Source organism: Orcinus orca, chromosome 16, assembly GCF_937001465.1.
Source record: "Orcinus orca chromosome 16, mOrcOrc1.1, whole genome shotgun sequence".
NCBI lineage: Eukaryota > Metazoa > Chordata > Mammalia > Artiodactyla > Delphinidae > Orcinus > Orcinus orca.
Genome location: NC_064574.1, coordinates 4,449,739 through 4,477,255, shown reverse-complemented (window position 1 = coordinate 4,477,255; position 27,517 = coordinate 4,449,739). Strand labels below are relative to the sequence as shown.

General features: G+C 54.0%; 1 protein-coding gene across 1 annotated transcript in view; it reads left to right on the top strand.

Moving 5' to 3' along the window:
• Positions 1-12,452: 12,452 nt before the first annotated feature.
• PHACTR3 (phosphatase and actin regulator 3) overlaps positions 12,453-27,517 on the top strand; it is a 238,599-nt gene continuing 223,534 nt past the window's right edge. Inside the window, exon 1 of the mRNA XM_049699157.1 lies at positions 12,453-12,601. Within this exon, the coding sequence (XP_049555114.1) occupies positions 12,493-12,601 (109 nt within the window). The 5' untranslated portion in view covers positions 12,453-12,492. The remainder of the gene's footprint in view (positions 12,602-27,517) is intronic.

The window sequence follows — 27,517 nt, the reverse complement described above, 5'->3', positions numbered from 1 at the left end:
GTTGCATTCAGGATGCCGCTTCCCTCGTGGAATTGGACAATTGGGCCAAAAGGTTTGTGTGAAACCACAGGGGCAATGGGTCCGCAGGGAAGTGGCAAACAGTGTCTCAGCCTGGAGAGCTCTGTGGAGCCGGACAGGCTGCGGGCACTCGCCTCCCCCTACAGAATCCTGGGCTGCGCCTGGTAAAAAGAGCCCCCTGATGAAAACCCGCACAGCTGTGGACTTCACGCAGATTTGTTGGCTGAGAATGGAGTCTCTCGTCCTCGCTCCTGTTGTATCGCCTGGCCAGTACACAACGACTCAGACTCTCCCCAAAGCCAGCAAGACTCAGTGGACCAGATGGCCAGGTGGTGATGGACGACAAAACAGACCTTGATGATCTGCTGGCAGAACCAGGTGGCGTCTGTGTCATTGGCAATACCCCTTGCTGCGTACACATCGATTCTTCAGGGGAGATGGAAACTGACAGAAGATCCTCACCTGGGCAGGTGGTTATCAGCTGCGCACCTGCTGAATTTGGGGCTCCAGGTTGAGGTCCATCGCCCAGGGAGGCCTGATCATTCTCGTGAGTCCAGTTCTCCTAATAACCTTGACAAAGTTCTGGCTCAAAATGACAGACTCTGTGAGCAAAGCGCGTTCATACAGGGGTTCAAGGCCCATTGGACCAGCTCACCTCTGAGTCAGGGGCAGATGGTGGTCCTACAGGACCTGACATGCTTTATCTCCAGGCCTCTCCAGGCAATGTTGGGGACATACTTATACTGAAAAATCATTCCTTTATTATATGAAGTTCAAATTTTACCGAGTATTTCATCTGGCAACCACACATGATGAGGCCTCTCCACCGACGGCAGAAGGGCCGGGAATTTACCTCTAAGACCCTCCTGGTCAGATGGCAGGGCGTACACCCAAAGGGGCCCTCAGGGGCCACACGGAGAGTTTTATTCAAACAGAACAAAACAGGGCCTTATATTAAAACAAACGTGGTTATATTTTGAATTAATATTAAAAAATTAAAATAAAACTTGTAAGATAAAGTGATTTTAAAAATATATTTGGGGCTTCCCTGGTGGCGCAGTGGTTGAGAGTCCGCCTGCCGATGCAGGGGACACGGGTTCGTGCCCCGGTCCGGGAGGATCCCACATGCCGCGGAGCGGCTGGGCCCGTGAGCCATGGCCGCTGAGCCTGCACGTCCGGAGCCTGTGCTCCGCAACGGGAGAGGCCACAACAGTGAGAGGCCCGCGTACCGCAAAATATATATATATATATATATCGCGCCCCTGAAATTTTTGTTCCAGGATCCACCGGTCACAAGTGAATTTCTTTGGGGAAAACGTGAGACTTTTGGATGCAATCCTTCCAATGGCCACTAGAGGGCAACCTGACAGGGTGGTGATTCACAGCATCCCCACCATAAAAAGAAAAACACCTTCTGCTACTTTGTTGTTGTTTCTTCCATTTCTACGAATGTTATTGTCTTTCTTCTCCTCCTTGTGTTGCTCCTCCCTCCTCCCTCCCTCCTGCCACTCTGAGTTCCGTGTCCTGTGTCCAAATGTCCCCGCTGTCCCTCTGTGTGTCATCCTCTCCGTGGCCTCCCGACCCAGCAGTGGGCTGTTGGCACACTGATAACAAGAGCCACCACTTTCCCCGGGTGCCTTCCCCACATGCCAAGCACGTGAGGGGCGCTGCTTGGGTACCACTCAGGATCCAGGAGCCATATCATGTATTTACCTCGAGGGCATTTCAGGCAGGACACTGGCTGCTGGGGACGGCAGGGGCCAGGTCACTGAGTGGAGTGGGCCAGAGACAGGTGTAGGAGCCGGGCAGAGACACAGGCTCTGACGAGGATGTTGCTGGGCCTGGGAGGGAGGGGGCTTCCTTTATTTCACTGTGGCAGGTCCAGCAGCCTCACTCTACACCTCCGTCAAATCCGTTCTTTCACCAAAACCCGTGGAAGGAATGTGCACAGCAGGCAAACCACATGACCTGCGGACGCCCTGCTGCCCTGGCTGGCCTTTTCTCAGAGGGGGGAAGCAAATACATTTTTATCTAAGTCACTAACCCGTGGTTTTCTCTCTGCATCTTTGCAGGTTTTCTGAGGAACAGCCTACAGAGGGCACCGGAGTCCCAGGGAAGTGGCCGGTGCAGGGAGGAGACGGCGGGGGCCCCTTTCTCTGCTCATGGGGTCACATGGGCCCTGGACCCCAGGAGCCGCAGCCGCCTCCGAGGCCACCAGCACTCAGAGGTGGGATCTCTGGGCCTCTCCTGCCTGGGACTCTGGCTGGGACAGAGGGAACCATCCTGGGCTGACTGGATCTTCCAGACATCCGGGACGTTGAGCTGTCCTGGGCATCAGGGACCCATTACAGAGGCTCAGCCAGGTCCGTCGGTCTGGACAGTGGCCACCAGCATGGCCCTCCTGTGGGGAAGGCCACAGGCACCCAGGACTCCACTCTGGGCTCAGCTCAAAGGCTCTGACTCAGAGCCAGACCTTCTCACTTTCCCAGACTCCTTGAATCACGTCGCACTGGAACCACTGGCTCAGCATTCCACAGTAAGTCAACAAATGTGCACTGAGATGCCACACACCGTGAACCAGAGGGCACAGGCCCTCACGCACGGGTTCCGCTAAAATTAATAGAATCCAGGTAAGCGTTAGCATCCCCTAAAGCCTGCTGTGTGCTCAGAGCCACGTTGTTTGAAAGAAAGTCATAAAAGTACTTAAAAATAAATATTCCTACTCTTCAGTAACACCTCTGGAAGGAGTTACGTGGAAACCCCTCTCCCCCAGTCCTGGAGTCTTCCCCACGTGGGGGACTGTCCCACTGGGTCCCTGCCTCCGCCCCCAGCTCCTCCAACGTTACCCAGCACCCCCCGTCCTCGGGGGGCACTTGCTGGAGCTGTGGCCACCCAGCAGCCCCCTCCCTTCTTTGGGAAAGCACCTCACTTTGCTAAAAGAGGGCACGTTCCTCTCGCGCCCATGGGATTTACTCTGAGTGGGGTGACCCGCAGTCCCTCCCAGGTCTTTGGTTCAGAGGGAGATGAGTATTTAAGGCAGAGGACTGTGGTTCCCTAGACTCCCACTGCACGTGCACTAATGAGAGTGGCCTGGCCACGCTGCCTCTTTTTAGACGTATCTTCACACTTGCCATGTTCCCTCGAAGGCTCCCAGTATGAACGCAGAACGTCTCAGCTGAGCAGAAATGAGAAGAAAAGATCATTACTCTGCATGAAATAAGCCACATGCAGAAGGACAAACAGTGCAGACTCCACTCGTGTGAGGTACTTACCTAAGTCAAATCCGTAGAGACAAGGAGTGGGATGGTGGGTGCCAGGGGCTGGGGCCTGGGGAGGGGGCTACTCTTTAATGGAGATGGAGCATCAGTTTTTTTTGTTTTTTTTTTTGAGGTACGCGGGCCTCTCACTGTCGTGGCCTCTCCTGTTGCGGAGCACAGGCTCTGGACGCACAGGCTCAGCGGCCATGGCTCACGGGCCCAGCCGCTCCACGGCACGTGGGATCTTCCCGGACCAGGGCACGAACCCGTGTCCCCTGCATCGGCAGGCGGACTCCCAACCACTGCGCCACCACGGAAGCCTGAGCATCAGTTTTACAGGATGAAAAAGTTCTGGAGACCAAGGGGGGTGACGGTTGCACAGCAGTGTGAATGTGCTTAATGCCACTGAACTTAACGATAGTCAAAATGGTAACTTTTAGGAAGTGTGTATTTTAACACAGTTTTTTAAAAAACATAAACTAAAGGAGGAGGAGGGGGGGATGAGTTAGGGGGAGGGGGGACCGGACAGGAAATGACTGGGGATGGGACGCCTCCATCCTGCCCAAGGTGGCCAGTCCTGGCTTCTAAATTGTAGGAGCAGAGGCTGACGACAGCCTGTCCAGGAGGCCCCAGGAATAAAAGGGAATATTTCAGGAAAGTTTCGCAGGGATCAGGGGCAAAAGAAACAAAATATTTTAATGCAAAAACTGTTAAGGGAAAAAAATCATAGAAGACTAAAGCGGGTATCTTTTCTGTGGAAAACTAGATTCCTAGCCACCAACCTGGACTATCAGATTCTATGGGGTGTCTGTGACTTTCATTGCCTCTGAGCTATTTTCCAGCCCCGTAAAATATAGAAAATTGATGTAGGGTAGATTGGTCCTCAGAAATGCAGATGCCTTGGCCTGGTGGTGGTGGCGATGACACCCCTTCTGCCCCCAAGAAGCCAGCCTGTGTCTTCACTAAGGACATTCACGTCGGCGTCCTGATCGGCTGTCCTTTGGATTCTCCTTTGAACCACTTTTTACGTCCTGACAGTTTTTCCCATTACTTACTGACTACCATAAAATCTTTGACACAGGCTTATTCATATTTATATATGAAAATAGTGATCTTCCCTTTTAAAAAAAATTATACTTTAACAACATCAATGAGGAGAGAGCATAGAGGAGACCAGAAGATTCGCGGGAACTTTTAGACAGTTGAGAACGATGTAGCAGGAACTTTGCCCCACCTGGCCCTCCTCCCTGGGAGCTGCCTCTGGGGTTTCAACCTCTGTCTTCAAAAATGATTTGATGAAAAAATTGCAGACTCGTGCTACAAATTGCCTGTTATCCCTAGAGGGAACCAGATCGGGATGTTGATGAAATGTCTGGAGCCAGGGCAGCCTTGAGTTCCCACGAGCATTTTGCTCACATCTCAGGAAGCCGGAGTGCTGGGCTGAGCCCTGTGGCGACAGCCATCAGCTGGGGGGACCCAGGGCCGACGGTCCCAAGAGGTGACGCTGAGGCCTCCTTCTCCCCTCCTGACCAAGCTCGGAGCTCTAAGCTTCAACCCCCCACTCAGATGATGGGTCCAAACACCGCCGGCAGAGGGAGGACAGGGGTGTCCATCCAGAGGACAAGGGCAGAGCTGGCTTTACCTGCCTGGCCCCAACCTGGGCACGTGGCAGGGCAGAGGGGTGGTGTGACAAAGGGATTTCCCATCACATCAGCAGAGAGGAAGGGAGGGAGGGGCAGAAACTCGGAGAACTGCGGGCCAAAATCAGACGTGCAGAGAGACAGGCAGAGACAGAGAGAGACAGTGAGAGAGAGAGAGAGAGAGACATCCGGAACAAGATCCAGAGACACGCAGAGATGAGCAGAGAGACCGTCTCTCACACAAGGGCCACGGGTCCCACGGCCCGATGCACACCGCACACCGTGTGACTGGCCAGCTTTCCTGCCTGGTGGAGCCTCAGGCCCTGCCCCGCCGCCTCATGTGGGTCTTCCTGTACCCCCATCCCAACGCACAGGGTCCCCTCTTCCCCCATCAGTACCCTCCCTCTCACCGCCGGCGAGGCTGGGGGTTCAGTTGTGTGATCCATCCAGTCGGGATGACGCTGTGTGTCTGATTTTCAGCAATTTCAGCTCTGGGGCTACAGGACACGAGGGCTCCATCAGGGCCCACCCCGAAGCTCTTGGGGCATTTGTGGGCTGGAGCTGTGAATCCGAAGCCCTGAGACCATCCTTCTCTCTCACCTGTTTGTCCAGGGACAGTCACAGCCACCAACCAACACCGTTCTATTCCTTGGTTTTCCCAAAATCTCCAAAAGCATCACTTACGGTCCCTGAGCTCCTTGGTTCTTGCAAGGATGAGGTGACGAGGAGAAGCCGATGCAGATGTTCGAGCGTCTCTGCCAACACTTCACGCCACGGACAGTCAGCGCTCACTTGACTACGGGAAATAGACTCTTAGCATCTTTCAATCTAATCAGGTGAGAGAGTGGATTCCAGAAACCCCAGAACCGGTTCAGACAACTCATGCTGAAAATTCTATTCCTCTAGGGCCACGCTCAGGACCAACGTCTGTGTGAGTCCGGCTCCTTCAGGTAAACAGAACCAAGAGGCCAGAGAGAGACATGGAAGAGGAGACTTATTGTAGAAATTTGTTCACGTGATTATGAGACCAAGAAGTCCCACGGTCTGCTACCTCCCGGCTGGAGCCCGGGGAACGCTGGGGCTTAGTTCAGTGCAAGGGCCTGAAAGTGAGGGTGGCCAGCACAAGTCCCCGTCTGAGTCCAAAAGCCCGAGAGCCAGGAGGGCTGACGCCCGTGGGCAGGAGACGGACGTCCAGCTCAGGCAGAGAGAGGGCATCCCTTCCCCCACTTATGTGTTCTGTTCAGGCATCAAGGAATTGTGGGATCCCCACCCACACTGGGGGGGCATCCCCTTGCTCAGCCTCTGATGCAAATGCTAACCTCTCTGGAGACCCCCCTTCAGACACACCAAAAGGAATCTTCTACCAGCTTCTGAGCTGGGCCTCCCTTGGCCCAGGCGAGTTGACACAGAATTAACTGTCACACCAGGGAGACTGTATCACCCAGATGAGGGGCATGAAAGGCAGTGATATTAACGATGAGACCAGGACAGCAAGCATAGGAGGGGATGGTCCCATGTGAACTGGGGTGTCCAGGCCCAGAGCTGACCATCCCTGTAGAAACCTCTGCCAACACCAGCAGTGGAAGGAGAGGAGGGCCAGGAACTGGGGCTGGGATGAGGGAGCCGGCTCTCGGAGAAGAGCCTCTGGCTTGGTCACGGCGCCAGGCCCCTCACCCTCCTGGGGCCCTGGCTGCAGCCCAGGGACTGAAGGGGGCCGACAGCCTGTCTGTCCCCTGAGCATCAGTGTCACTGGAAGATTCGGAGGGAAATTGTCTGTGTGGAGATGCTGCCCAAGTCTCATGGATTTTTCTAACGAAACAAAAGATTTATTGGAAGTGAATCATTTTGGTCCCAGACCATTGCAGAGCACACCTTGATTTTCTTCCGACTTGGGTTTAGACATTAAGAATCTCTGTCTGGAGGGAAAACAGATTCTCGGTGGCCAGGAGAGAAACACACACGCGTGCGCATGCACGCACACGTGCACACACAGACACACACACACAGACACACACACACACAGACACACACACACACACTAGATCCCATGACCCCAAGCCTGACTTGTCCGTAAGTTGCAGGGCAGTTGGATTTTGTAGCCTTGTAGACGGTCTCCCAGCCCCTTCCCAGGTCTCCGGGAAAACCCTGTGACGTCATCATATCTGCCTCCTTTGGGACATGAGGTTGTGGAAGAATTCCTGGCACACACAGAGGCAGTGAACTTGGACCGTCACTGCTTTGGGGTTGTGTGTGTGTTGAGGGGAAGCTGATCACAGCCACGACCTGCTACCCAATTTGCAAATGCAAATGCAGTGCCCTTATTAACACACGTCAGGAACTTCAAGGTGGTGACAGCAGAGCAGGAAACCAAGGATGGGCCCTTCTGAGCATATGGGGCCTCTGGCGCCTGTCCAGGTCACACGCCCGGGAACAGCTCTGGTCACAGCCCCGCTGCCCCACTTCTACCTCTGACACGTGGCTTGGAATGGCACAGTCCAGCACAGACCTTTAAAAGCGAGAAGGGCCGGCCTGCAGCACAGTGTTCTGGGCCAGCACCCAGGTCCTCTCCTACCCGCCTCCAGGTGGCGGGGCCGCAGTGGGTTTGGAGCGCCTCCCCTCCCCCGGTCTCAGGCCGTGAGGTTCAGGTGAGCAGATCCTATCCCACCTCCATCCATTGTGCAGGCCACCAGCCCTGGGCAGTCAGCATCTTCCATCCCTTGGGGATAACCGTTGGTTCAGAGCTGGTCACGTAGCCGGGGTTATAAGGCCAGTCTCAGGGCTGCATCGGGAAGGAGAAGGAAGGTGTCTTGATGAGCGCTTGGACTCAGGTGTGCCCCTCACGCCCTCCTCCTCTTGTGAGCTCGTGCCTGCCCTTTCCGCTCCTGGTGGATGCACGGGGATTTCAGCCCATTGGAGGTGGAGTGAGGAGGCTCCAGTGGGGGGCTGGACGGCTGGGCAAAGTGGATGCCCTGTGCCCATGGCTGGAAGGAGAGCTGCTAGCTGCCCTGCCTCTCTCAGCCCTTGCTTGTGTCAGACCCCGTCAGCGGGGACTCCTGCTGCCCCTCCTCTGTTCCGTGGCCCAGACACATCCACGGCCGTTCAGGACACTCCTGCTGCTGTAGACTGCCGGAGGTCCTAGGGCGTCTGTCCACTTTACCAGCCAGGGTCTCTTCTGGGGGACTTGCTGCCAGCCTGCCTGGCGCTCTGGTCTAAATCAATACACTGACAAGCCCTCGTGGGCAGGAGATACTGCACCCAGGACTGGCCTTAAAGGGCCTTCAGGGATCCCGGGAGCAGCTGTGGGCTCTTCAGCGCCCTGGATTTCTCGCAGGGGCTGCCCTCACCAGCCTGCATTCGGCCTCAGAGCTGCTTGCAAGTAACATGGTCCGTGGCCAAGAGCGTGGGTCCTGGAGCCCAGCTCCCAGGCTTGAACTTGGTCATCCAGGCATTAGCCGTGGGGCCTTGGGTAACCTCTGTGAGCTTCCGTTTCCTCATTTGTAAGAGGGGGATAAGTCATAATCCCTTCTTCGTCGGATTGTTGTAAAGATTAAGTGGGATAAAGTGTTTAGCACGGGGGCCGGGCAGTAAGGCGTGTTCCATAAATGTGAAATATCATCACATTTCTTTCCCCCTCACGTTCTCTCCTGAAAGAACTTGCTCAGCCCCCAAAGAGACCAGGGACCCCAGACCCCGGCGGCTGGGTCGGGGGTGTCTGCCGAGCCTCGGGCGGGGCTCGCCAGCTCCGTTCCTGGTTGTGGCGACTCGGGAGGGCCGTGCAGTCCTGTCACGTGGGGTGTTGTGTCGCCTGCAGACAGATGAGTGGCATCGAAGGCAATGGCCTGTGGACGGGCAGGGGAGCCCAGGAGCTGAGAGAGGGGGAGGGGGAGGGAGATGAGGGGACAGAGGGAGGGATGGGAGGACGGGGAGGGAGGGAGAGAGAAGGATATTAAGAAAGAGAGAGAGAGAGAGAGAGAGACCTGTCATAGTACTTTGCTTTTTATTATTGTTTTTTTATGACAGCCTTATTATTTTGCGGTCTTTGTGGGTCAGGACTTTGGACATCCCTGACTGAAGGTCCCTCCTGAGTTCCGGTTGCTCCTGGGGGACAGTCTCATCTGGGGGCTCCCCTGAAGGGCCTTCGCCCTGGCGCTCAGACACACACCGTCTCACGGACTCAGTGGCTCACGGCTGTGGGTGGCAGGCCACCGTCACATCCCTGACGCCTGGGCCCTGCAAAGGGCGGCTCAGGGCGTGGCAGCTGCCCGCCATCGGGGAGAGCGAGGGAGACCGCACCCAGGTCAGATGCCGTAGTCCTTCTGTAACCTGATCTCAGGTACGACATCCCCTCTCTTTTTTTCCAGTTTATTTTTATGTGGTAAAACAGACGACATAAAATTTACCATCATATCCATTTCTAAGTGTACAGTTCAGTGGTATGAAGTACATTTGCATTGTTGTGCAGCCGTCACCCCCGTCCACCTCCAGAACTCTTTTCATCTTCCCCAACTGAAACTCTGTCCCCATTAAACACTACCCACCCACCCCCCCGCCCACCCCACCTCGTTCCCCACTCCCTCAGGCCCCAGCAACCACCGTTCTACTTTCTGTCTCTATGGATCTGACTCTGCTAGGGACCTCAGGCAAGTGCAATCATACAGTATTCTGGGGGTGCTTATTTCACTCAGCATAAGGTCCTCCAGGTTCATCCACGTTGCACCATGTGTCAGAACTTCCTCCCTTTTTAAGGCTGGATAATATCCCATTGTATGGATGGACCACATTTTCTTATCCATTCATCCATCAGTGGACACTTGGGTTCTTCCATGTTTTAGCTGTTGTGAATATTGCCGCTACGAACATGGGTGTACACATATCTCTTCGAGACCCCGCTTTCAATTTCTTGGGAAATAGATCCGGAAGTGTAATTGCCGGGTCATATGGTAACCCTATTTTTAGGTTTTTGAGGACCCTCCATACTGTTTTCCACAGCAGCTGTACCATTTTACACTTCACGCTCCCATCAACAATATACAAAGCTTTCCATTTCTCCAAATCCTCACCAACCTTTGTTATTGATTATTATTATTTTTATTATTATCTGATGATAGCCATCCTAATGGGTGTGAAGTGATACCTCATTAGAGTTTTGGTTCACATTTCCCTAATGATTAGTGATGTTGAACGCCTTTCCGTGTGATTACTGGCCATTTGTATATCTTTGGAGAAATGTTGAATTATTCAAATGCTTTGCCCATTTTTGAACGGAGTTGATTGTTTTTGTTGTTGGATTTTAGGAGTTCTCTGTGTTCTGGATATTAATCCCTTTTTAGCTATATAACTTGGAAATATTTTCTCCTATTCTAATGATCTCTTTTCGCACCAAGGCTGAGGGGGGAAAGGAGATAGCAGGCAGAGTGTGATTGAAAATTCTAACCCTCCGTTCAGCTACCTTCAGGCATAGCTGGAACCAGGGGCTCAGCCCCAGCATCTCTGAGATCCTCCCCCTTCCATGTTGTTTCAATTCTGAAGCATGTGATGGCTCGCAGAAGCGCTGACCACTCACATCAGGACCAGTGGATTAAAAGGACTCCTCTCCCAGTCCGGTGAAAGTCCTAAGTGTGTACCTCCATAAACAAACTTTCCTGAATCGGTTATTGAGGCCAAATGTCTGGACTATGCTGATTGGTCAGACTGGGTCACCCCTGGCATTAGGGAGGCCGGGGAGGAAGATGCCCAGAGGCAAATGGAAATTTTTTTACCAGCAGAGGAAGACAGAGGCTGCAAAACAGATGTTCATTGACCTGAGTGGGCCTGGGAAGGTAGCGACTAGGGCCAATGCCTGTCCTCTCCAAGCCCAGCCCAGTGGGGATGGGGCAGATGTGTGGGTGCCTGACTGCATAGTGATGCCGTTTGTGCCCAACAGAAGGTGCGCCCGAGGCTGGGGACATGGACACGGGAGAACCAAGCGCATAGGGTGGGGAAGCAGGGAGGCTGAAGGAAAGACTTCGGAGCAGAGGCAGTGCTTAAGCTGGGTCTTGAAGGATGAGTAGGAGTTCGTCAGGGTGTGCCCAGTGGGCCTGGCAGAGAGCAAAGGCACTGAGACCTTGACTGGGGTTTGAATCCTGATGCTTCCTCTTCCTAGGGCAAGTTACATCATTTTTCTGAGCCTCGGCTTCCCCCTCTAAAAAATGGGGGAGGATCACTGTGCCTCCCTCTGAGAGCTGGTGGAAGAGGCAATAGGATGAAGCAATTGCTCAACAATTCATTCAAAGTCCCTGCTCTTCTGGAACTTGTATTTTCTCATCTGTAAAGTGGGGATGATCATTGTACCCTCCTCAAGGAGTTGTCATAAAGGGTAAATGAATATATGAATATACGGCACAGTGCCGCCTAGTGTTAGCTGGTAACTGTTGTTATTATAATCCCAAACTTCCGAAGATGAGTGACAGGTCTGCGGGGGAGATGCTGGAAGCAGGTGTGTGTGCCCAGGGAGGATGCAGGTGGGTGGGATGCCCAGCTACACCCGTGACAGCACTGCACTCAGCATCCACGTGGCCACAGACAAGCCCTTCCTTTTTGCTGCCTGCCCTCCTGCATCTGTAAAATGGACCGTATGAGGGCACCTGCTCATGGAGTTGCTGGGCCTGAACAGGAGGACCACTGAGGCCCTGAGCAGAGCTGCATTTGGGTGGTGGTGACGAGTGTTGTTGCTTTCGGGCTCTCGGGAACTGTGCCTGTTACACTGAGCCGGTCAGTCTGATGGCCTTGGTGCTGACGAGGGCCCTGAGGCCATCTCAGGCCAGAGACCCTGCCTCAAATGCAAAGCCCCCAGGGTCAGCAGAGCCTTTTCATCCTCTCAAGACTGAAGGCTCCCGGGTGGTGGTGGGTGGCGGAGGAGTTGTGATTGTTCTAGAGCTCAGAGGGCCTTGGGAGAGGGGCCTGGGCACACGGTTCTTGAGCTGGTTGGTGGCAGCAAGCGTCCCACATACGGTTGTCACCAAGCGAAGTAGTAATGTTTTATTTTATTAAAAAGATAAATACTACGTATGTACATATATATAAAGCGAGTGTATGAGAAGCGCAGCAATGACTCCTGCATTTCACAGCAGTTATAGCAAAGGCGGCCAAGGCGCCTCCCGCATCGGGAGGGTCAGGCCCTGGCGCAGTTCTAGGCTCACTCTCATCTCCTTTCACCCTCTCCACGCCCATTTTACACACCAGAACACTGGGGCTCAGAGAAGTCAAGCGACTCGCCCAGCGTCCCACAGCGGCTCAACTGGGCAGCTTCTTTACGACGTAATTACGCGGGCGGCTGCACCTCCCGCCCTACTCTCCCTTTAACGTTTCCAAGGCGTCCTGGCTCTGAGGTCCCTCATCCCGGGCTGCGGAGCCCGCCGGGTCCCGGAGATCAAGGTCACGGCGGCGCCCCTCGGCGCCCCCTCCCGGCGGAGGGGCCGGCCTCGCATGGCGGCCCCGCCCCCGCCCCGCCCCTCCCCGCCCGGCGCTTCCCGCAGCTCTGGGCTCTGCGCGGCGCAGGGCGGCCCCGCGGACGTAGCCCCGAGAGGCCCTCCGGCGGGATGCGCGGCCGGGGCGGGGGGCGCACCCGCTGGCCGGCCCCTGTGCTCTCGCTGCTCCGCGCCTTCGGGATCCGGGACGCCGCCGCCACCGCGCGAGGCCCGGCGCAAGGTAAGCGCGCGGCGCGGGGGGCGGGCGCGGGGCTGGGGGGCGGCTGGCCGGGAGCACGCGCCCTGCCCTGGGCCGCTGCGGGGTGGCTGGGATACCCGCTGCGCCCCCAGCACGGAGGTGGGCGCCTGCTGGCTCGGGCTGTCCCCGCAGTCGAGGCGGGCCACTCTGTCCCCAAAACAAGGGCAGTCAGTGAGCACAGTGGTCCGGAGCGCTGGCCTTGGCGTCGGCGGTCCCGGGATTGGAATCCTCCTGTGTTAGCTGCGTGAGCGTGTGCGCGTGGCACTTGACTTCGTTGTGCCTCGGTTTCCGCATCTGTAAGATGGGGTGCGATCCAGTACTTAAGTCTTGGGGCAGTAGCTGGGATCACGTGAGCAGCGCTTGCTACCCAGTGAGAGTTCCACACGTGTTCCTGGTCCCTTGTTCCCTCAGGAAGGACAGCGGGCCTCCCTCCACCTGTGCAGGGCGGGAGCTGCCAGGGTCCCTGCAGATAGACACCTGCTCCTGGAGTGGGTCCAGCTACAGTTAAAGGGACAGGATCTCAGGCGCGGGACTGAGGAAGCTGGAAAATGGCAGGCCTCCACCTGGTCCAGGGGAGAGGACCTGGGAGTGGGCGGGGCTTAGGTCTCCCCCTGTGGAGGCCAGAGAGCTTTGCCTGGATTTGCCGGCCATTGGTACGGTTGGCAACCAGGCTGAACACTGGTGCGGCCCTAGGAGAGTTAGGCCAATGTTTACCCCAGTGGCCCCTTGGTTGGAATCCCTGGGGGATCCCACCCCAGGCCTGCCCCTTAGAATCTCCTGGAGTCTGTCTTTTTAACCAGTGCCCCGGGTGATTCTGGGATCCAGCTTGTCTGGAAACTGGTTTAGAGACATCAGTGGTTCTCACCAGGGGTGTCCCCCACGCCGGTTTTGGTTGTTACAACTCCTCCCCGCAGTTCTACTGGCATCCAGTGGGGAGAAGCCAGGGAAGCTGCTGAACATCCCATGATGCCCAGAAACCCCCCCCCCCCGCCCAACCCCATCCCCCAGAAAAAGAAGGAAAAATAACGCGCAGATCCAGGCCAGTGGTGCGGAGGTTGGGAAACTCTGAGATCCACCGAGTCACTGGGTCGAGAAGGATGGGACTCTGGGGTTGTTGGGACCAGCAGGCGTCATTTGAGAGCCTGTTGTGTGCCAGGCCCTTTGCGGGGCCCTGAGGTTGAGAAGCCCGTGGAGAAGCTTTGGGGCACCTCCGTGTGGTGAGAGGAGCCCCAGCCTAGAGGATGGGCGGCCCTTCTGTTGGTGAATCCACTCATCGTGAATACCAAGCACCCGTAAGCGTGAGGCCTTGTGCGGAGCCCTGGGGGTGCAGCAGACGAGAGGGAGGTGGCCCCCACCCCGGCACTCACCCTCTAGTGGGGGCAGAGGCGCCCTCACCCCGTGCCTGTACACAGTGGGTGCACACGAGCACCAGCTTCCTCCCCTGAAAGCATTCCCCCAAGCTTTACTTGGGTACTGAGTTTGTAGCAAGGTGTATTTGGGGTTAGATTTTGAGAAAGGACATTTCAAATTGTGACCTTCAGCCTCTTGGGAGTGTATTCGGAGCCGTCACAATGTATGATCTGCCTGTGGACATGATGCAGTTCCTGCCCCACATGCTCATTTCAATTGTTGGACATTTTTAAAATAGTTCCGTGGCTTCCGTATGAGCCTTGAAGGATGCAGGGCTCAGCCACTGCTAACCCACTTTCGCCAAGGAGGAAGCCGACTGTTTAGCGGGTCAGCAAGTGTTTGTATTAATCACTGAAAATGGCTCAGGCACTGACCTACATGCTGGGAATGCTGCAGAGCAAGGGGGTCAGCTTCCTGCCCTCAGGGAGCTTTGATTCTGGTGGGGGGAGAAAGACAATGGGTGTAGAGGCAAATAAAGTGAAACTAAAAGATAACCTCTGTGCAGAGCAACGTTGGAAGAAGATAAGGACAGAGAGGCGGTGATTGAGGATGGGAGCTGCTTTAGCCGGGGTGGCCAGGGGAGAGTCTTCCAAGAGGGATGTTTGGCTGCAGACTTGAATGGGGAGAAGCAGGGAGCCATGTGAGGATAGGGGGCGAGAGCATTCCCAGCATGAGGAAAAGCAGTGGCAGAGGCCCTGCATGGGACTTGGTGGCACTGGAGAACAGAAGAGGGTCATGAGGCTGGAGACCCTGGGCGAGGGGAGATGAGCCATGCCTGGCCAGGTGGGCCAGTAGACCCTGGACCCTGTCATGAGCTATGGGGGTTTCACATGTGCAACATGAGGCCATTGAGTATGTGGGTTTCACGTGTGTAGTATGAGGCCGTTGGCCAGCTTTAGGCTCAGGAATCGCATGAGTGGCCGTCCTGTGGCAGCAGGCCCCTGGTGGGGAGAGGGCCACCTGCTGCTGGGAGGGCAGGGGTGGGGACAGTGGGCAGCCCCGGGACCCTTAGGTGGTGGAGCTCACAGGCCCTGCTGAAGTCTTGGGGGCCTGAAATCCGGGCTGCTGGCTCCTTAGGTTTTGTGTCTAAGCCTGGGGTGGGAGCTCCTTCTGTGGACTTGCGGAAGGCTCGCTGGAGGAGGAGGGAGACTGCTGGGGGGGAAGGTTGGGGAGAGGAGGCCACGTTCGCTAGGATAGGCCTGCTGACATCTTCGAGGATGTGCCGGATAGGCCATCGTCTGTCTGAGTCTGAAGCTTTGGGTGGGCGGGCGGGCGGCCTGGAGCCTCCCATCCGAGATTCCCCGGCACCAGGCTGAGTCTTTGGGTTTCAGTGTTGCATTTCAGTGTTGGGTCAGTTAAGACCCCGTCCAAATACCGAATTTTGGTTTGGAGCAAGGGTCCGGGGACGCGGGGTAGAGCCAGGCTATGTGCCCGCCACTCTGGGTGTTCTGATGGTTGGGCAGTGGAGGTGTCCCCTGACCTCCCAAGGTCTGGACCCGGAAGGGGGATCTGTCTGGCCGCCACCTGAAGCTCTGCTGCCCTGATTCCCGGAGCTTGCTTTGGGCAGGTCCTAGCTCCCAACCTTGAAGGGCTGACGGGCTGTGTCTGTGGCCGGTGCTGCTTTAATTTAGGGACAAATGACCTGCTTATTCTTCCAGAGTTCGAAGTTGGCTTTGGAAACGCTGAGTTGTACTGGGATATTTCTGCACCACATGCGTTGTGGTTTTTTGTTTGTTTGTTTTTAATTTTTTTGAAGGGAAAAGAATGATTGATGAGAGCATGACATGTTCGAGCCGATGCTCGTTACAAGTTGTGGCTTTAGTGGCTGCACGAGGCCACTGCAAATGGAATGCTGGTCTCCCTGGCCCAGCCCAGGGCTCAGAGTTAGGACTGCGCCAGGCTCCCAAAGGCAGCAGCTCTGAAGACCCAGCTTGGGGCTGAGCTGCCCAATTCTTTGGAAATCATAATGACAACCAGGTGTATTTAGCAGACTTTTCTGGTAGCAAGTGACCAACAATTTAGGAAACGGTAAATCCAAAGCTGGGCAGTCTCAGTAGCTCCAGCTAGCATCCTTTTGGCTGTTCAGGGCTCGGGCTGGATCCCACCTCCCGCCCTTGGGAATGGGGGGTGCTGCGTGGCTGAGTCCTAGCTCACGGGCCAGTCCACAGGCTGCCCAGCCAGAGACGGAGCCTGCATCACCTCCGTAGCCAGACCTGAGGACCCCTGCTCCCGCCCTCCCTGGAGAAAATCAGTGTGATGGCAGCAGAAGGAGAGTGGGTGCTGGGCATTGCAAACCCCAGCACATTTCCAGCTGCCCCAGCAGCACGGGAACCCCATACCTGTGCGCACCTGACCTGCAGAACCAACCATGGATCTGGAATCCTCTTCTGGCCTCAGCCTTCTTTCCTGTGACAGGTTTGTGTTTGAAGGCAAAGGCAGGGATTGCAACCTCCAGGCAGCAGCAGAAGGTCCTGCGAGGGTTCGCCATCCAGCCGAGACCTTCCCTTCCCTCCTGTCACCTGCCCAGGTGCCCAGGGAATTTTCCCGCCACTTACCCCTCATCTACCTAAATCTGCACCCCATCATCTTAAAGCTGGCTGATGAACTGGGCCAAGATGAATTGGCTGGTCACTCCATTTTTGCTTGAAGGGAAATGAGTGGTCCTCAGGCTTTAGAACGGGTCTGGCCTGTAGCTGGCACTTGGTAAATATTTGTCAGATGAATGCATGAGATGTTCTCCCATGCAGGCAATAGGTTTCTTTGGAGGGGAAAAAAAAAAAATATATATATATATAATTACATTAGTATTTCATGAACACCTTCTCCAAGTGAGAAGTGAAAACATTACAGGATCTCCTTGGAAAAACACTCCTTCCCTGCCCCTCCCTGGAGGGAACCCCTGTTACCATGAGTGTTTTTCCCACCAGACTGTCTTGCCACGTGCGTGTGGGTCTTGGTAGCATATGTACGGGATGGTTTCCTGTAAGTGTTTTTAAAGAGGTGGCGTTTGAATACAGCCGTCTTGTTCGGAAACTTACTGTTTTTATTCAACAGCATGTCTGGGAGATTTATCTGGGTTCGTGGATTCTTCCTAATTGCTTTAGAATATTCCACCATTTGAGACCTTCTGTGGCTGCAGGCCGTGGAGGGCGTCCTCAGACCCCCTGTTCCCAGTGGTGCCTCTGTGAACATCCTCTAGGTGCATTTGTGCAAGTGTTTCTCTACAGGGCACGTTCTAAGACGAGGAAGTCCTGGGGCATAGAAAGAGCCTGTTGTAAATTTTACTTGGTTTAGCCAAATTGTTTCCCACAGTGGCTCTGTCACCCCCAAGGGCAGTGTCTGAGGAGCTAGCTTCTCTAGGTCAGTTTCTTGAAGGTTGTCAGTCCCACAGGAGAAGAGTGGGACCTCTTGGTTTAAGTTGTATTCCCGTGATTGCTGGAGAAGGTTTTTCTCATGCTAATTGGCCCTTTGGATTTCACTTTCTGTGAGTTGCTTCTTTGCTGTGGGGTTGTTAGTTTCTTTTTGTAATTGGTGTGTAAGAGCTATTTGTGTGTTCTGGGTTCTAATCCTCCGTTTGCTACAGAGATTTTTAATCTCCCTGCGGCTTGGCTTTTAATTTTGTTTATCGTGTCTTTGGCTGAGTAGAAGTTTTAAAGTTTGTCTTTTTTAAGATATGGTTGACACATAACATGATATGGGTTTAGGTATATTATGCAATGATTCGCTGTTTGTATGTGTCGCGAAATGATCAACACAATAAGTCTAGTTAACGTTCATTGCCACAAAGAGTTACGTGTGTGTGTGTGTGTGTGTGTGAGTGTGATGAGAACTTTTGCCATCTACTCTCTTAGCAACTTTAAATGTACAGTACACTTCCATTAACTATTGTCACCAAGCTGCACATTCCATCCCCACGTTTTCAGTTTTGAAGAGTGAATTTCTTTCTTTTTTTTTAAATAAATTTATTTATTTATTTGCTTTTGGCTGCGTTGGGTCTTCGTTGCTGCACGCGGGTTTTCTCTAGTTGCGGCGAGCGGGGGCTACTCTTCGTTGTGGTGCGTGGGCTTCTCGTTGAGGTGGCTTCTCTTGTTGCGGAGCATGGGCTCTAGGCACGCGGGCTCAGTAGTTGTGGCACGTGGGCTCAGTAGCTGTGGCTTAGGGACTCTAGAGCGCAGGCTCAGTAGTTGTGGCGCATGGGCTTCGTTGCTACGAGGCACGTGGGATCTTCCCGGACCAGGGCTCGAAACTGTGTCCCCTGCGTTGGCAGGCGGATTCTTAACCACTGCACCACCCGGGAAGCCCCCATCCAGCTTTTTCTTTATGTCTTTGCATTTTGTGTCTTCTTTAAGAAATCCCTTTCTGCCTCACATTTGGAGCAAACACCTTGCCCCAGTTTGCCCAGGATGGTCCTGGCTTTAGCACTGAAATTCCTGTGTTCTGAGAACCCCTGAGTCCCAGGCAAACCAGGACAGTCGGTCATAAACATCTTCACCCATGTTTCCTTTTAATGAGTGTACAGCGTTCTTCTTTACATTTATGTTTCTAATCCACTGTAATTTACTTCTGTGAATAGTATGAGGTAAAATACGGATTTTTAAAAAAATTGAAGTAGAGTCGATTTACAATGTTGTATTGGTTTCAGGTGTACAGCAGAGTGATTCAATTATACGTGCATATATATATTTCAGATTCTTTTCCATTATAGGTTATTACAAGATATTGAATATAGTTCCCTGTGCTCTACACAGGGTCCTTGTTGTTTATCTGTTTTATGTATAATAGTGTGTATCTGTTAATCCCAAGCTCCTAATTTCTCTCTCCTGAATACAGATTTTTAATCAGGGGTCCAGGAGTCAAATGTTTCACTCAGGGAACCATCGGTTCTGGTGGAAACATCCAGCCGTGCATATGGGCAGAGGAGGAAAGGTGGCCTGGGGGGCAGGCGTGTGACAACGGGGCAGACCATGTCTCCCGAACCTAACATTGAAGCAGGTTTTGGGCGAGAGTTTCGTTTCTGATTTGATAAAATATATGGTTTTATTGATAACGATCAACGTTTCATTTTGCATTTGAGAAACCCCTTTTACCAAGAAGCACCGGCCCACAGGAGTCAGCTGTTTGGAGAATTCCAGGGGTTCCTCCTCATGGTCCAGCCGCTTCTCCCTCCCCCTTCCCCCCGGAAGGAGCCCTCCCCCCCGTGCCCGTGGAGACCTGCGTCCTCGTGACTTAATAAAACCAGGGCACTGAGTCCCCCAACCCCTCCTCTGTTTGAGTTTCATTAAGGCAACCTGCTGCCTTTGGGATTTCTTCCAAAACTCAGTTGCAGTTTATTTTAAGGAAAAACACCACTACAGCAGCTCACACCCCTTGCATCAGACTCCTCCCAGCCGGACGGTGGTGACGAGAGGGGCTGTGTCCCGGTGACTTGGGGTCTGCACTGTGTCCTCTGCAGTTGGGGGGGTGACGGAGGACAAGGTGGGGTGCCTGTTGTCCTTTGAAGACTGGTGACCTTGGTTACCTGGGAAGATGTTGATTTTGCATAATTGTGATATTTTCTGGAAAGGTGACTCGTTCCACCAGTCACGGGTGCGAGTATGTGAGTCTTCATGAGGTCTTTCCCGGGATGGAATCCAGGGGCCCTGGGTGCTCAGAGCTGAGCCGTCCCTCTTCTTTTTCCTGCCCTTGGACACCAGCGTCCTGGTTCCCAGGCCTTCAGGTTTGGACTGGGCCTGTACCACTGGTTTTCCTGGGTCTGCGGCTTGTTCCTGGCAAACCATGGGGCTTCTCTGCGTCCATAACCATGTGCCAGTCCGTCGTCATAAGTGTCTGTCTGTACGTCTGTACATCTCCTACTGGGTCTGTTTCTCTGGAGGACCCTGACTAATACAGCTGGTGTATTAGTCTGGTAAGGTTACCATAACAAACAAACTACCACAGAAGTTAAATTTCTCACAGTTCCGGAGGCTGGAAGTCCAGAATCAAGGTTTCGTCCGAGGCCTCTCTCCTTGGCTTGCCGACGGCTTTGCCCTCACGTGGCCTGTGTCCTCTGTGTGCGCCCCGCTGTCTCTCCCTGTGTCCAGGTTTCCTCTTCTAGGGACGCCAGTCAGGCTGGCTTGGGGCCTCCCCAGCAAACCTCATTTAACCTTAATCACCTCTTTAAAGGCCCTGTCTCCAAACAGCATCACATTTGGGCGTACTGGGGGTGAGGGGCTTAAGTTCATGAATTTTGAGGGGACTCAATCAGTCCAGAACCCCTGTGAGGTTAGTGCCACTGTCTGTCGGTGGGGAGCTCAGCGGGGCTGTGGGCTGAGCCTCAGGTCTGCTCCACGAGGCCTTTGCATGGGAACCTGGGTCCCAAGAGGGAGCTTCCAAGAGACACAGCCTCCAGTTCTGACACCTTTTGTGATCTGGCCTTGGAAGTCACACCTCATCACTTCTGCCGTAGAATCAGCCCACCCAGACTGGGGGTAGGGAAGCAGACACCCATCTCTTTTTAAACATTTTAATTAAAATTTTTTTCTTTTAAATTAATTTTTATTGGAGTATAGTTCATTTACAATGTTGTGTTAGTTTCTGCTGTACAACGAAGTGAATCAGTTATACATATACATATATCCACTCTTTTTTAGATTCTTTTCCCATATAGGTCGTTACAGAGTACTGAGCAGACTTCCTTAGGCTATACAGGAGGTCCTTGCTGATTATCTGTTTTATATGTAGTAGTGTGTATATGTCAATCCCAATCTCCCAAATTATCCCTCCCCCATCTTCCCCCTTGGTAACCATAAACTTGTTTTCTACATCTGTAACTCTATTTCTGTTTTGTAAATAAGTTCATTTGTACCATTTTTTAAGATTCCACATATAAGCGATATCAGATGATATTTGTCTTTCTCTATTTGTCTGACTTACTTCACTCAGTATGACAATCTCTAGGTCCAGCCATGTCGCTGCAAATGGCATTATTTCATTCTTTTTATGGCTGAGTAATATTCCATTGTATATATGTGCCACATCTTTATCCATTCCTCTGTTGATGGACACTTAGGTTGCTGCCATGTCCTGGCTATGGTCAGTAATGCTGCAGTGAACACTGGGGTGCGTGTATCTTTTCGAATTATGGTTTTCTCCAGATATATACCCAGGAGTGGGATTGCTGGATCATATGCTAACTCTATTTTTAGTTTTTTAAGGAGCTTCCATACTGTTCTCCATAGTGGCTGTATCAATTTACATTCCCACCAACAGTGCAAGAAGGTTCCCTTTTCTCCACACCCTCTCCAGCATTTATTGTTCGTAGCTTTTTAAATGATGGCCATTCTGGTGTGAGGTGACACTAGACACCCGTCTCTTAATGGGGGCCATGCAGACCCATGTGGTGAGATGTGAGGTGGGGTCGTATCCTGGCCGTATCTGGGAAATACCACCGGCCACACCATCTGAATGACCCCGACACAGCCCCCTTCCCAGTTCCCGTGTGGCCCTCACCGCTGAGTGTGCACGGAAGAGTCGACCCAGCAGCCTCTCTGCTCTCCCTAGAAAGGCCTGCTTGAGGGGTCGGCCTTCTGCTGGCGTCTGAGAACGTGGACTTGGGGAGGGTCCCTTCCATCTCAGGCTGGGAGAGTGGCTCCCTGCGCTGTTTGCACAGAGAGTCGGGTGCACACTGGGGCCCTGCTTTCCTTCTGGGGTCTGCCTTCCTGCTCCCTGCGGGCAGACGGTGCCCACGGGACCAGCCCCCCAAGAAAAACGCTGGGCGCTGAGTCTCCAGTGAGCTTCCCGGGGCGACCACCTGTCTCACGTGTGGTCCCAACTCCTCGGTGGAGGAATTGTGTCCCGTGACTCCACAGGGAGAAGGTTCTGGAAGCTTGTGCCTGGTTTACCCGGGCGTCACCCACTTGCTTTGTCCCTTTGCTGACTGTGCTCCGTGTCCCCTCTGTAGTGAATCACAGCCGTGAATACGAGTGTACCTGAGTTCAGGGAGCCCCTCTAGTGAGTCCCCAAACCTGGGGGTGGTCCTGGAGACCCCAGCACCGTGGCCATCTGTTCACTCTCTTGTTCGTGCTCCATCTTTCCCAGCCAGTATCGACCCAGGCCCGCGGCGACCAGCTCACTGTTGTGTGCACACCTGTGCCTAGCACGTGGCAGGTGGCCTTACCGAGAGCACGAACCACAGGTGGGGCTGGGAAATCCCGCCTTTTCTCAGCCCACGGAGAGAGCCATCCTTGGGCTCCAGAAGTTTCTTCCTTCGGACAGCATCTGTTCTAACACAGAGCCTCTGGCTTCTCTGCAGAGGAGACCCATTTAGCAGAAAAAGCCCCCAACTCAGCAGCACTTTCCCCCCAGAATTGCAGGGAGCAGCTCACAGCCTCTCCGAAGCATCTCTCTCGGAGAGGCTACCCTGCTCTTCTGAAAGCGTATATTTTTAGACCGTTTCGAATTATTTACACACCCTTCCTACAGCAAACTTGAAACAGGTGTATGGAGGCCTACCTGGGCTCCATTCTCCAATACCGACCCCATGTACTTTGTACAGGTACTGACAGGCGCCCCTGGCAGGCACCTCCATCCGAGTCTTAATCAAAGCGTCTGCCGTATGCGTTTCCCAGTCTGTCCGGGTCCGATTCTACCACCAGCAGGTCTCCCGGAAGTCAGGCAGGCATCCTGCTGCTTGCATTGTGTGCATCGTCTTTTTGGATGGTGGGGTCACTGCCACTGACCCACAGGGTGAGGACCAGAAATAGACCCTGCCCTAGATGAGGTTTCTGATACAAGGGAAGGACTGTCTCTCTCCACTTCATAGTGTGCAGAACAGCTGTGTGGAAAGGAATGTTATCTTTCGTCTGTGACTAAATCTCTTTTAACTCCTGTAATTCACATGCATGCAGATAATGGGATGCCAGCACCCAGAGGAGGCTGCAAATTTCTGTTTCTATTTTTATTTTAACGGCTTTGCTGTCTGTGCTTTTCCCTATAAGCCACACCCCCAAATCATGGTAAATTAGCTCCAAGTTTTTACCTCTTCCTTAAATATTGTGAGGATAAAAAGTAAGAGGAGGGATGCCTTTCACTTGTAGAACAGAGTGATTTCTAACTTGGAGAATTATGATGAAAGTGATGGATGTTTTGTAATGATCGTTTGCACCGGCTTTGTATGGGAGTCACCACGGTGGGAGAAGCCACGATGAAATCTCCTCTGGGGGGACAGTGATATCACACGAGCCGGGGCCCTCAGCTCTGCCCCTTTGCCTGCATGTCTGTATAGGAGGTGTGACCCCATTTGTCAGATGAGGAAAACTGAGGCTCAGAGAGATGGAGTAACTTGCCCAAGGTCACACAGCTGCCGGAGCTGCACCTGAACCTGGGCAGTCGACTTTGGCAGACGTTGGATTCTTAGCCCTTTGCTTGTTCCTGCCTCAGAATTTATGTTCTCTACCTTTTGTTCTGGAAGACAGTGCTAGTTCTTGGTACCTAATACAGGGGTCCTTAGTGAATGCCCCAACTCAGGCTGCACCGTGGAGGTGCCTGACTTGGAAACAAGGGGTCTGGTGGCAGGAGAGACCCTGCAGGTGGCTTTCTGTGCCCCACAGGTGGGACACCTGGGTGGCCGTCTCCACCTGTCCTCCTGTGTGGTTTGTGCCCTTCGTTTGAGTCTTGAGTCGTCTTGAGTCTTGGATGTGCGCACATCCCTCTTCCCAGGTGGTCTATGCGGGGTCACCCAGGGTCGTGCAGGGGTGGGAAAAGGACCCTTGCAGTCCGGCAGACCCGCATGACCAGCCCCTGAGCCTGGCCCTCCTGTGGGTGGAGGATACCACCGGGACTGGCGTCCTTGGTCACCCGGGAGGATGAACGGGAGGATGCGTGCGTTCCTCTTCTGTGGCTGCTGAAACGGAGGACTGCGAACTTGGTGGGCTAAGTGACATGTGTCTATCGTCACACGCCCCTTGTGGGTTAGAGGTGTGGAGGGCTCAGTGGTGCCCTGCTCTGGGGCCCACGGGCCAGAGGTGTGGGCAGGTCCTGGCGTTCTGAGAGGGAAGCTGAGTCCTGCTCACAGGTGGCAGGACCTGGGTCCCCGTTTCCCTGTGGGCTGTTGGGGGTCCTTCTCTGCTTCCAGAGGCCGCTGTGTTCCCTGGCTTCTGGCCCCTTTAGGACTCGCAGTGGTGGGCTGCATCCTTCTCGAATGCCTGGCCCTCCCTTTGCGCCCCTCGTGCTCTTCTGTCTTCTCTCTGCTCTGAGGGCTTCTGTGATTACACAGCCCCGTCTGGATCATCTCGGATAATCTCCCTGTCTTCAGGTCAGCTGATTAGAACCCTGGTTCCGTCCGCAAAAGCCTTCACGGCAGTGCCTGGGGTCAAGTTTGATTGAGTAACCCGGGGCTGGGAATCTGGGGAGATTAGAATTCTGCCGTCCACACTGTGGGTAAGTGGATTAGCCCGGGGACCGGCCCATAATGAGCTACTAGGTGCGGACAGGGTGACACCACTGTGGTGAGATCCAGTTAAATCAGCCGCGTGAGTTTGTGTTGGGGGAGAGCAGCAGTGTCCAGCTTCGAGGAATCCTGCTATTAAAACAGCCCCCCTCCCCAAATTATAGAGCACGTAAATCAGTTGGTAACTATCTGAATTGTAGCAGTTATCGTGTGTAGGAATTTTGTTTTATTGCAGTTCAGCCGGCACGGTACCTTTGCATCAGGAGTGGGCAGGACATACATAGTTACAATGTATCTGGGCTCTGCCCACTACCCTGCATTCTAGGCTGCCTGTGTCTCTCCCTGTCTGAATTGCAGCAGCCCCTGTCCACCCCCTCATCTCCCCGGCCCCTTTTGCCTCCCTCCAGTGGCCCCATAACCTTCCAAGAGAAGGGAAATCCGTTTTCTTTCCTGGATGGAGACCCTCCTGGGTTTTTCATTCCTCCCAGGATAAAATCTGTTCTCTGCCCCATGGGTCACGAGGCCCTTTGAGTCCTGGGGCCTGTCCCCCACTCTCACCGCGTGCCACCCCATCCCCAGCACTCCAGCTACCCAGCCCCTTCTCAGCCCTTCAGACCGCCCACTGCTCCCACCCCAGGGCCTTTGCACGTGCTGTTGTCGGGAGGGAGCCCTCCTCTCCCCTTCCCCACCCCCTGCAGTGCCTGGCACAACTATGAATAAATGAATCAATCAGTGAAACCCCAAACGGGGGCCTCATGTTCCTTAGGACACATCTCTTGAAACCCCAAACAGGGGCCTCACGTTCCTTAGGACACATCTCTTGAAACCCCAAACGGGGGCCTCACGTTCCTTAGGACACATCTCTGGGATCAAGGCTGGTGGCTCCGTGTGGTCTTCAGACCCACACCTTTCCGAATGCAGGGCCAGCCCCCCGTCTTTGCTGTGTGTTCCAGGTTCTGGTCGGAGCTAGAACCAACCCCACTCTAGATTTCTGCCCCTCCACTCCCTCCTGCCAACAGACCCCCAGGGCCCATTCCCCTAAAATCCTGGGGTTCCCTTTTATACCACGGTACCCCAGGTAGCCCTTGAAAAGAATGAACCAGGAGGGTCAGAGGCCCCCCAGAACTGCCACGTGGAGTGCCAGGACTGATCTCTGCTGCGCCCCAAGTCGTAGCCTCCACTACACGCGGAAATGAATGCTGTTCCCCCGTCCGCCGTGGAAGTCACTGGCGCTACTGTTAATATTCCAGAATGCGGACTGGTGAACGCACCAGGATCGAACTGCCTAAATGACTGCCCCTCCCCCCATGAAATCCCAGCGGAGCCACCAGCTTTAAACTGCACAGCGGGTTAGTGAAATGTAGGCTCTGAAAGCGATCACAGCTTCTATGAAAATATGGACGCAGCCATCATTATTTATAGGTTTGCACAAGTGGCTTCTTGGAATTATCGCTCCCGCCAAGGAACTTAGGAAGGATTTTTAAAAGTTTAAAGTACTATAAACCTGGTGCTATGAACTTTCTGTAATTAATGGATCGGGCTCGCTGCCGTGTTTGGACTGTTACCCGGTAAAAGACTTTGTCTCCCGTGCCTGCGATGGGTTGTTAGAGACATAAATCCGTGTGTGGTGAGGCAGTAAGCCCAGCTCTGGGGTCTCCCGAGGGAAAGGAAAGAAGCCCCTTTAGAATATAAATCCAGTAAACATACTCCAGTGCACACGTTGAATTGGAGGAAAGAGAAAGTGTCTGGGTGACAATGACCATTGTTTAAACATGAATTATCTTCTTTTAAAAGCCAGAGTCAAGTGGCTGGACCATCGGGCGGTGAGCATAACTGCTGAAGAGCATTTCCAGCTTGCCCTTTTATTTATTATTAACATTCTAATCATCCACGTCTTTCAGCATCCCTTTCTCCACAGTTGTGGGCATCCCATCCTCACGTGTGTCACTCCAGGGTCACAGGGTGGCTGCTGGAGCTCCAGACCCCGCAGGACACTCGGACAGGAGGCAGGCACGCTGCCGTCAGCACCTGCCAGGGTGATGGTGACAGCTGCCTTTTCTGTGTGTCTCCCCGTCCGTCCATCAGCGGCGTTTCCCACAGAGGAAGCCATCCCACTCCCTTCATTAGCTAGAAACAGGGCACACGCATCCTCCAACAAGGGAGGTGTATAGGATGTACCCAGGACGGGAGGTCCCCTGAGACTTTCGGCTTTGTGCTCCAACGCACCCCGGACACGCAGAAGCATGAGCTGACTGGGGCTGTTTTTTTTCCTTCCTGCAGAGGGCGCCCCCATCCCTCCCCTGGTTCGGCTTCTTGCTCCGTATTCTTTTGCCTCCATCCCTGCCATCCTATGGGGCCCTCCCGGCGGCCTGGATGTGCTCGGGGCACGTAAGACATCAGAAGGCCAGCGTCTTGCACCAGAGGACTTTTTGTGTCTCGAGTGCTGGGACCGAATGCCAGCACCCTACGAGGGAGGCCCTTCCCCGACTCACACGCGGGCTTAGAGGGGACACACAGTTAGGAAGTGATGGAACCCCCTCTCGTGCCCGGGTCTTAGACTCCGGCTCTAGATAGCCTGAGCACGGAAGACACTCTCAGGAGGGCTAAGCCTGGGGGCACCCACGGCCGTTTCTCAGGCCAGCTGTGGCTGCCGATGCCTTTCAGGGCGGGGACCATGGTTGGTGACATGGAGGCTTTTGTTTTAGAAGAGTTGGGTGTGTTTAGAAAAGAGCCACAGCTGGTATTGCATTGAGCACCACCCTGAGTAGCCTTATGGGCAAGGCTGGTGATGGAAACCCCAGCAAGGTCAAAGGGCAAAAGAAGCCAAGTTCAAGGCTAGGTCAGTCCTCAGGTCAGGGGAAGTTCCCACAGGCCATTGTTGGGCGCAGTTCCTTCTGTGACCAGCAGAGGGCGGGGCTCCCCTCCTCAGCGTGGGCTCCGTGGGACCTGCTTTGTCTTCACCCTTCCCTCTCCTTTGGCCTCCAGTCCCCACCCTGGGGGATGCTCTCTGGACCCTCTTCCATTGTTTCCGTTTCCCTAAGAGCTTGGACAGAGACTGCGGC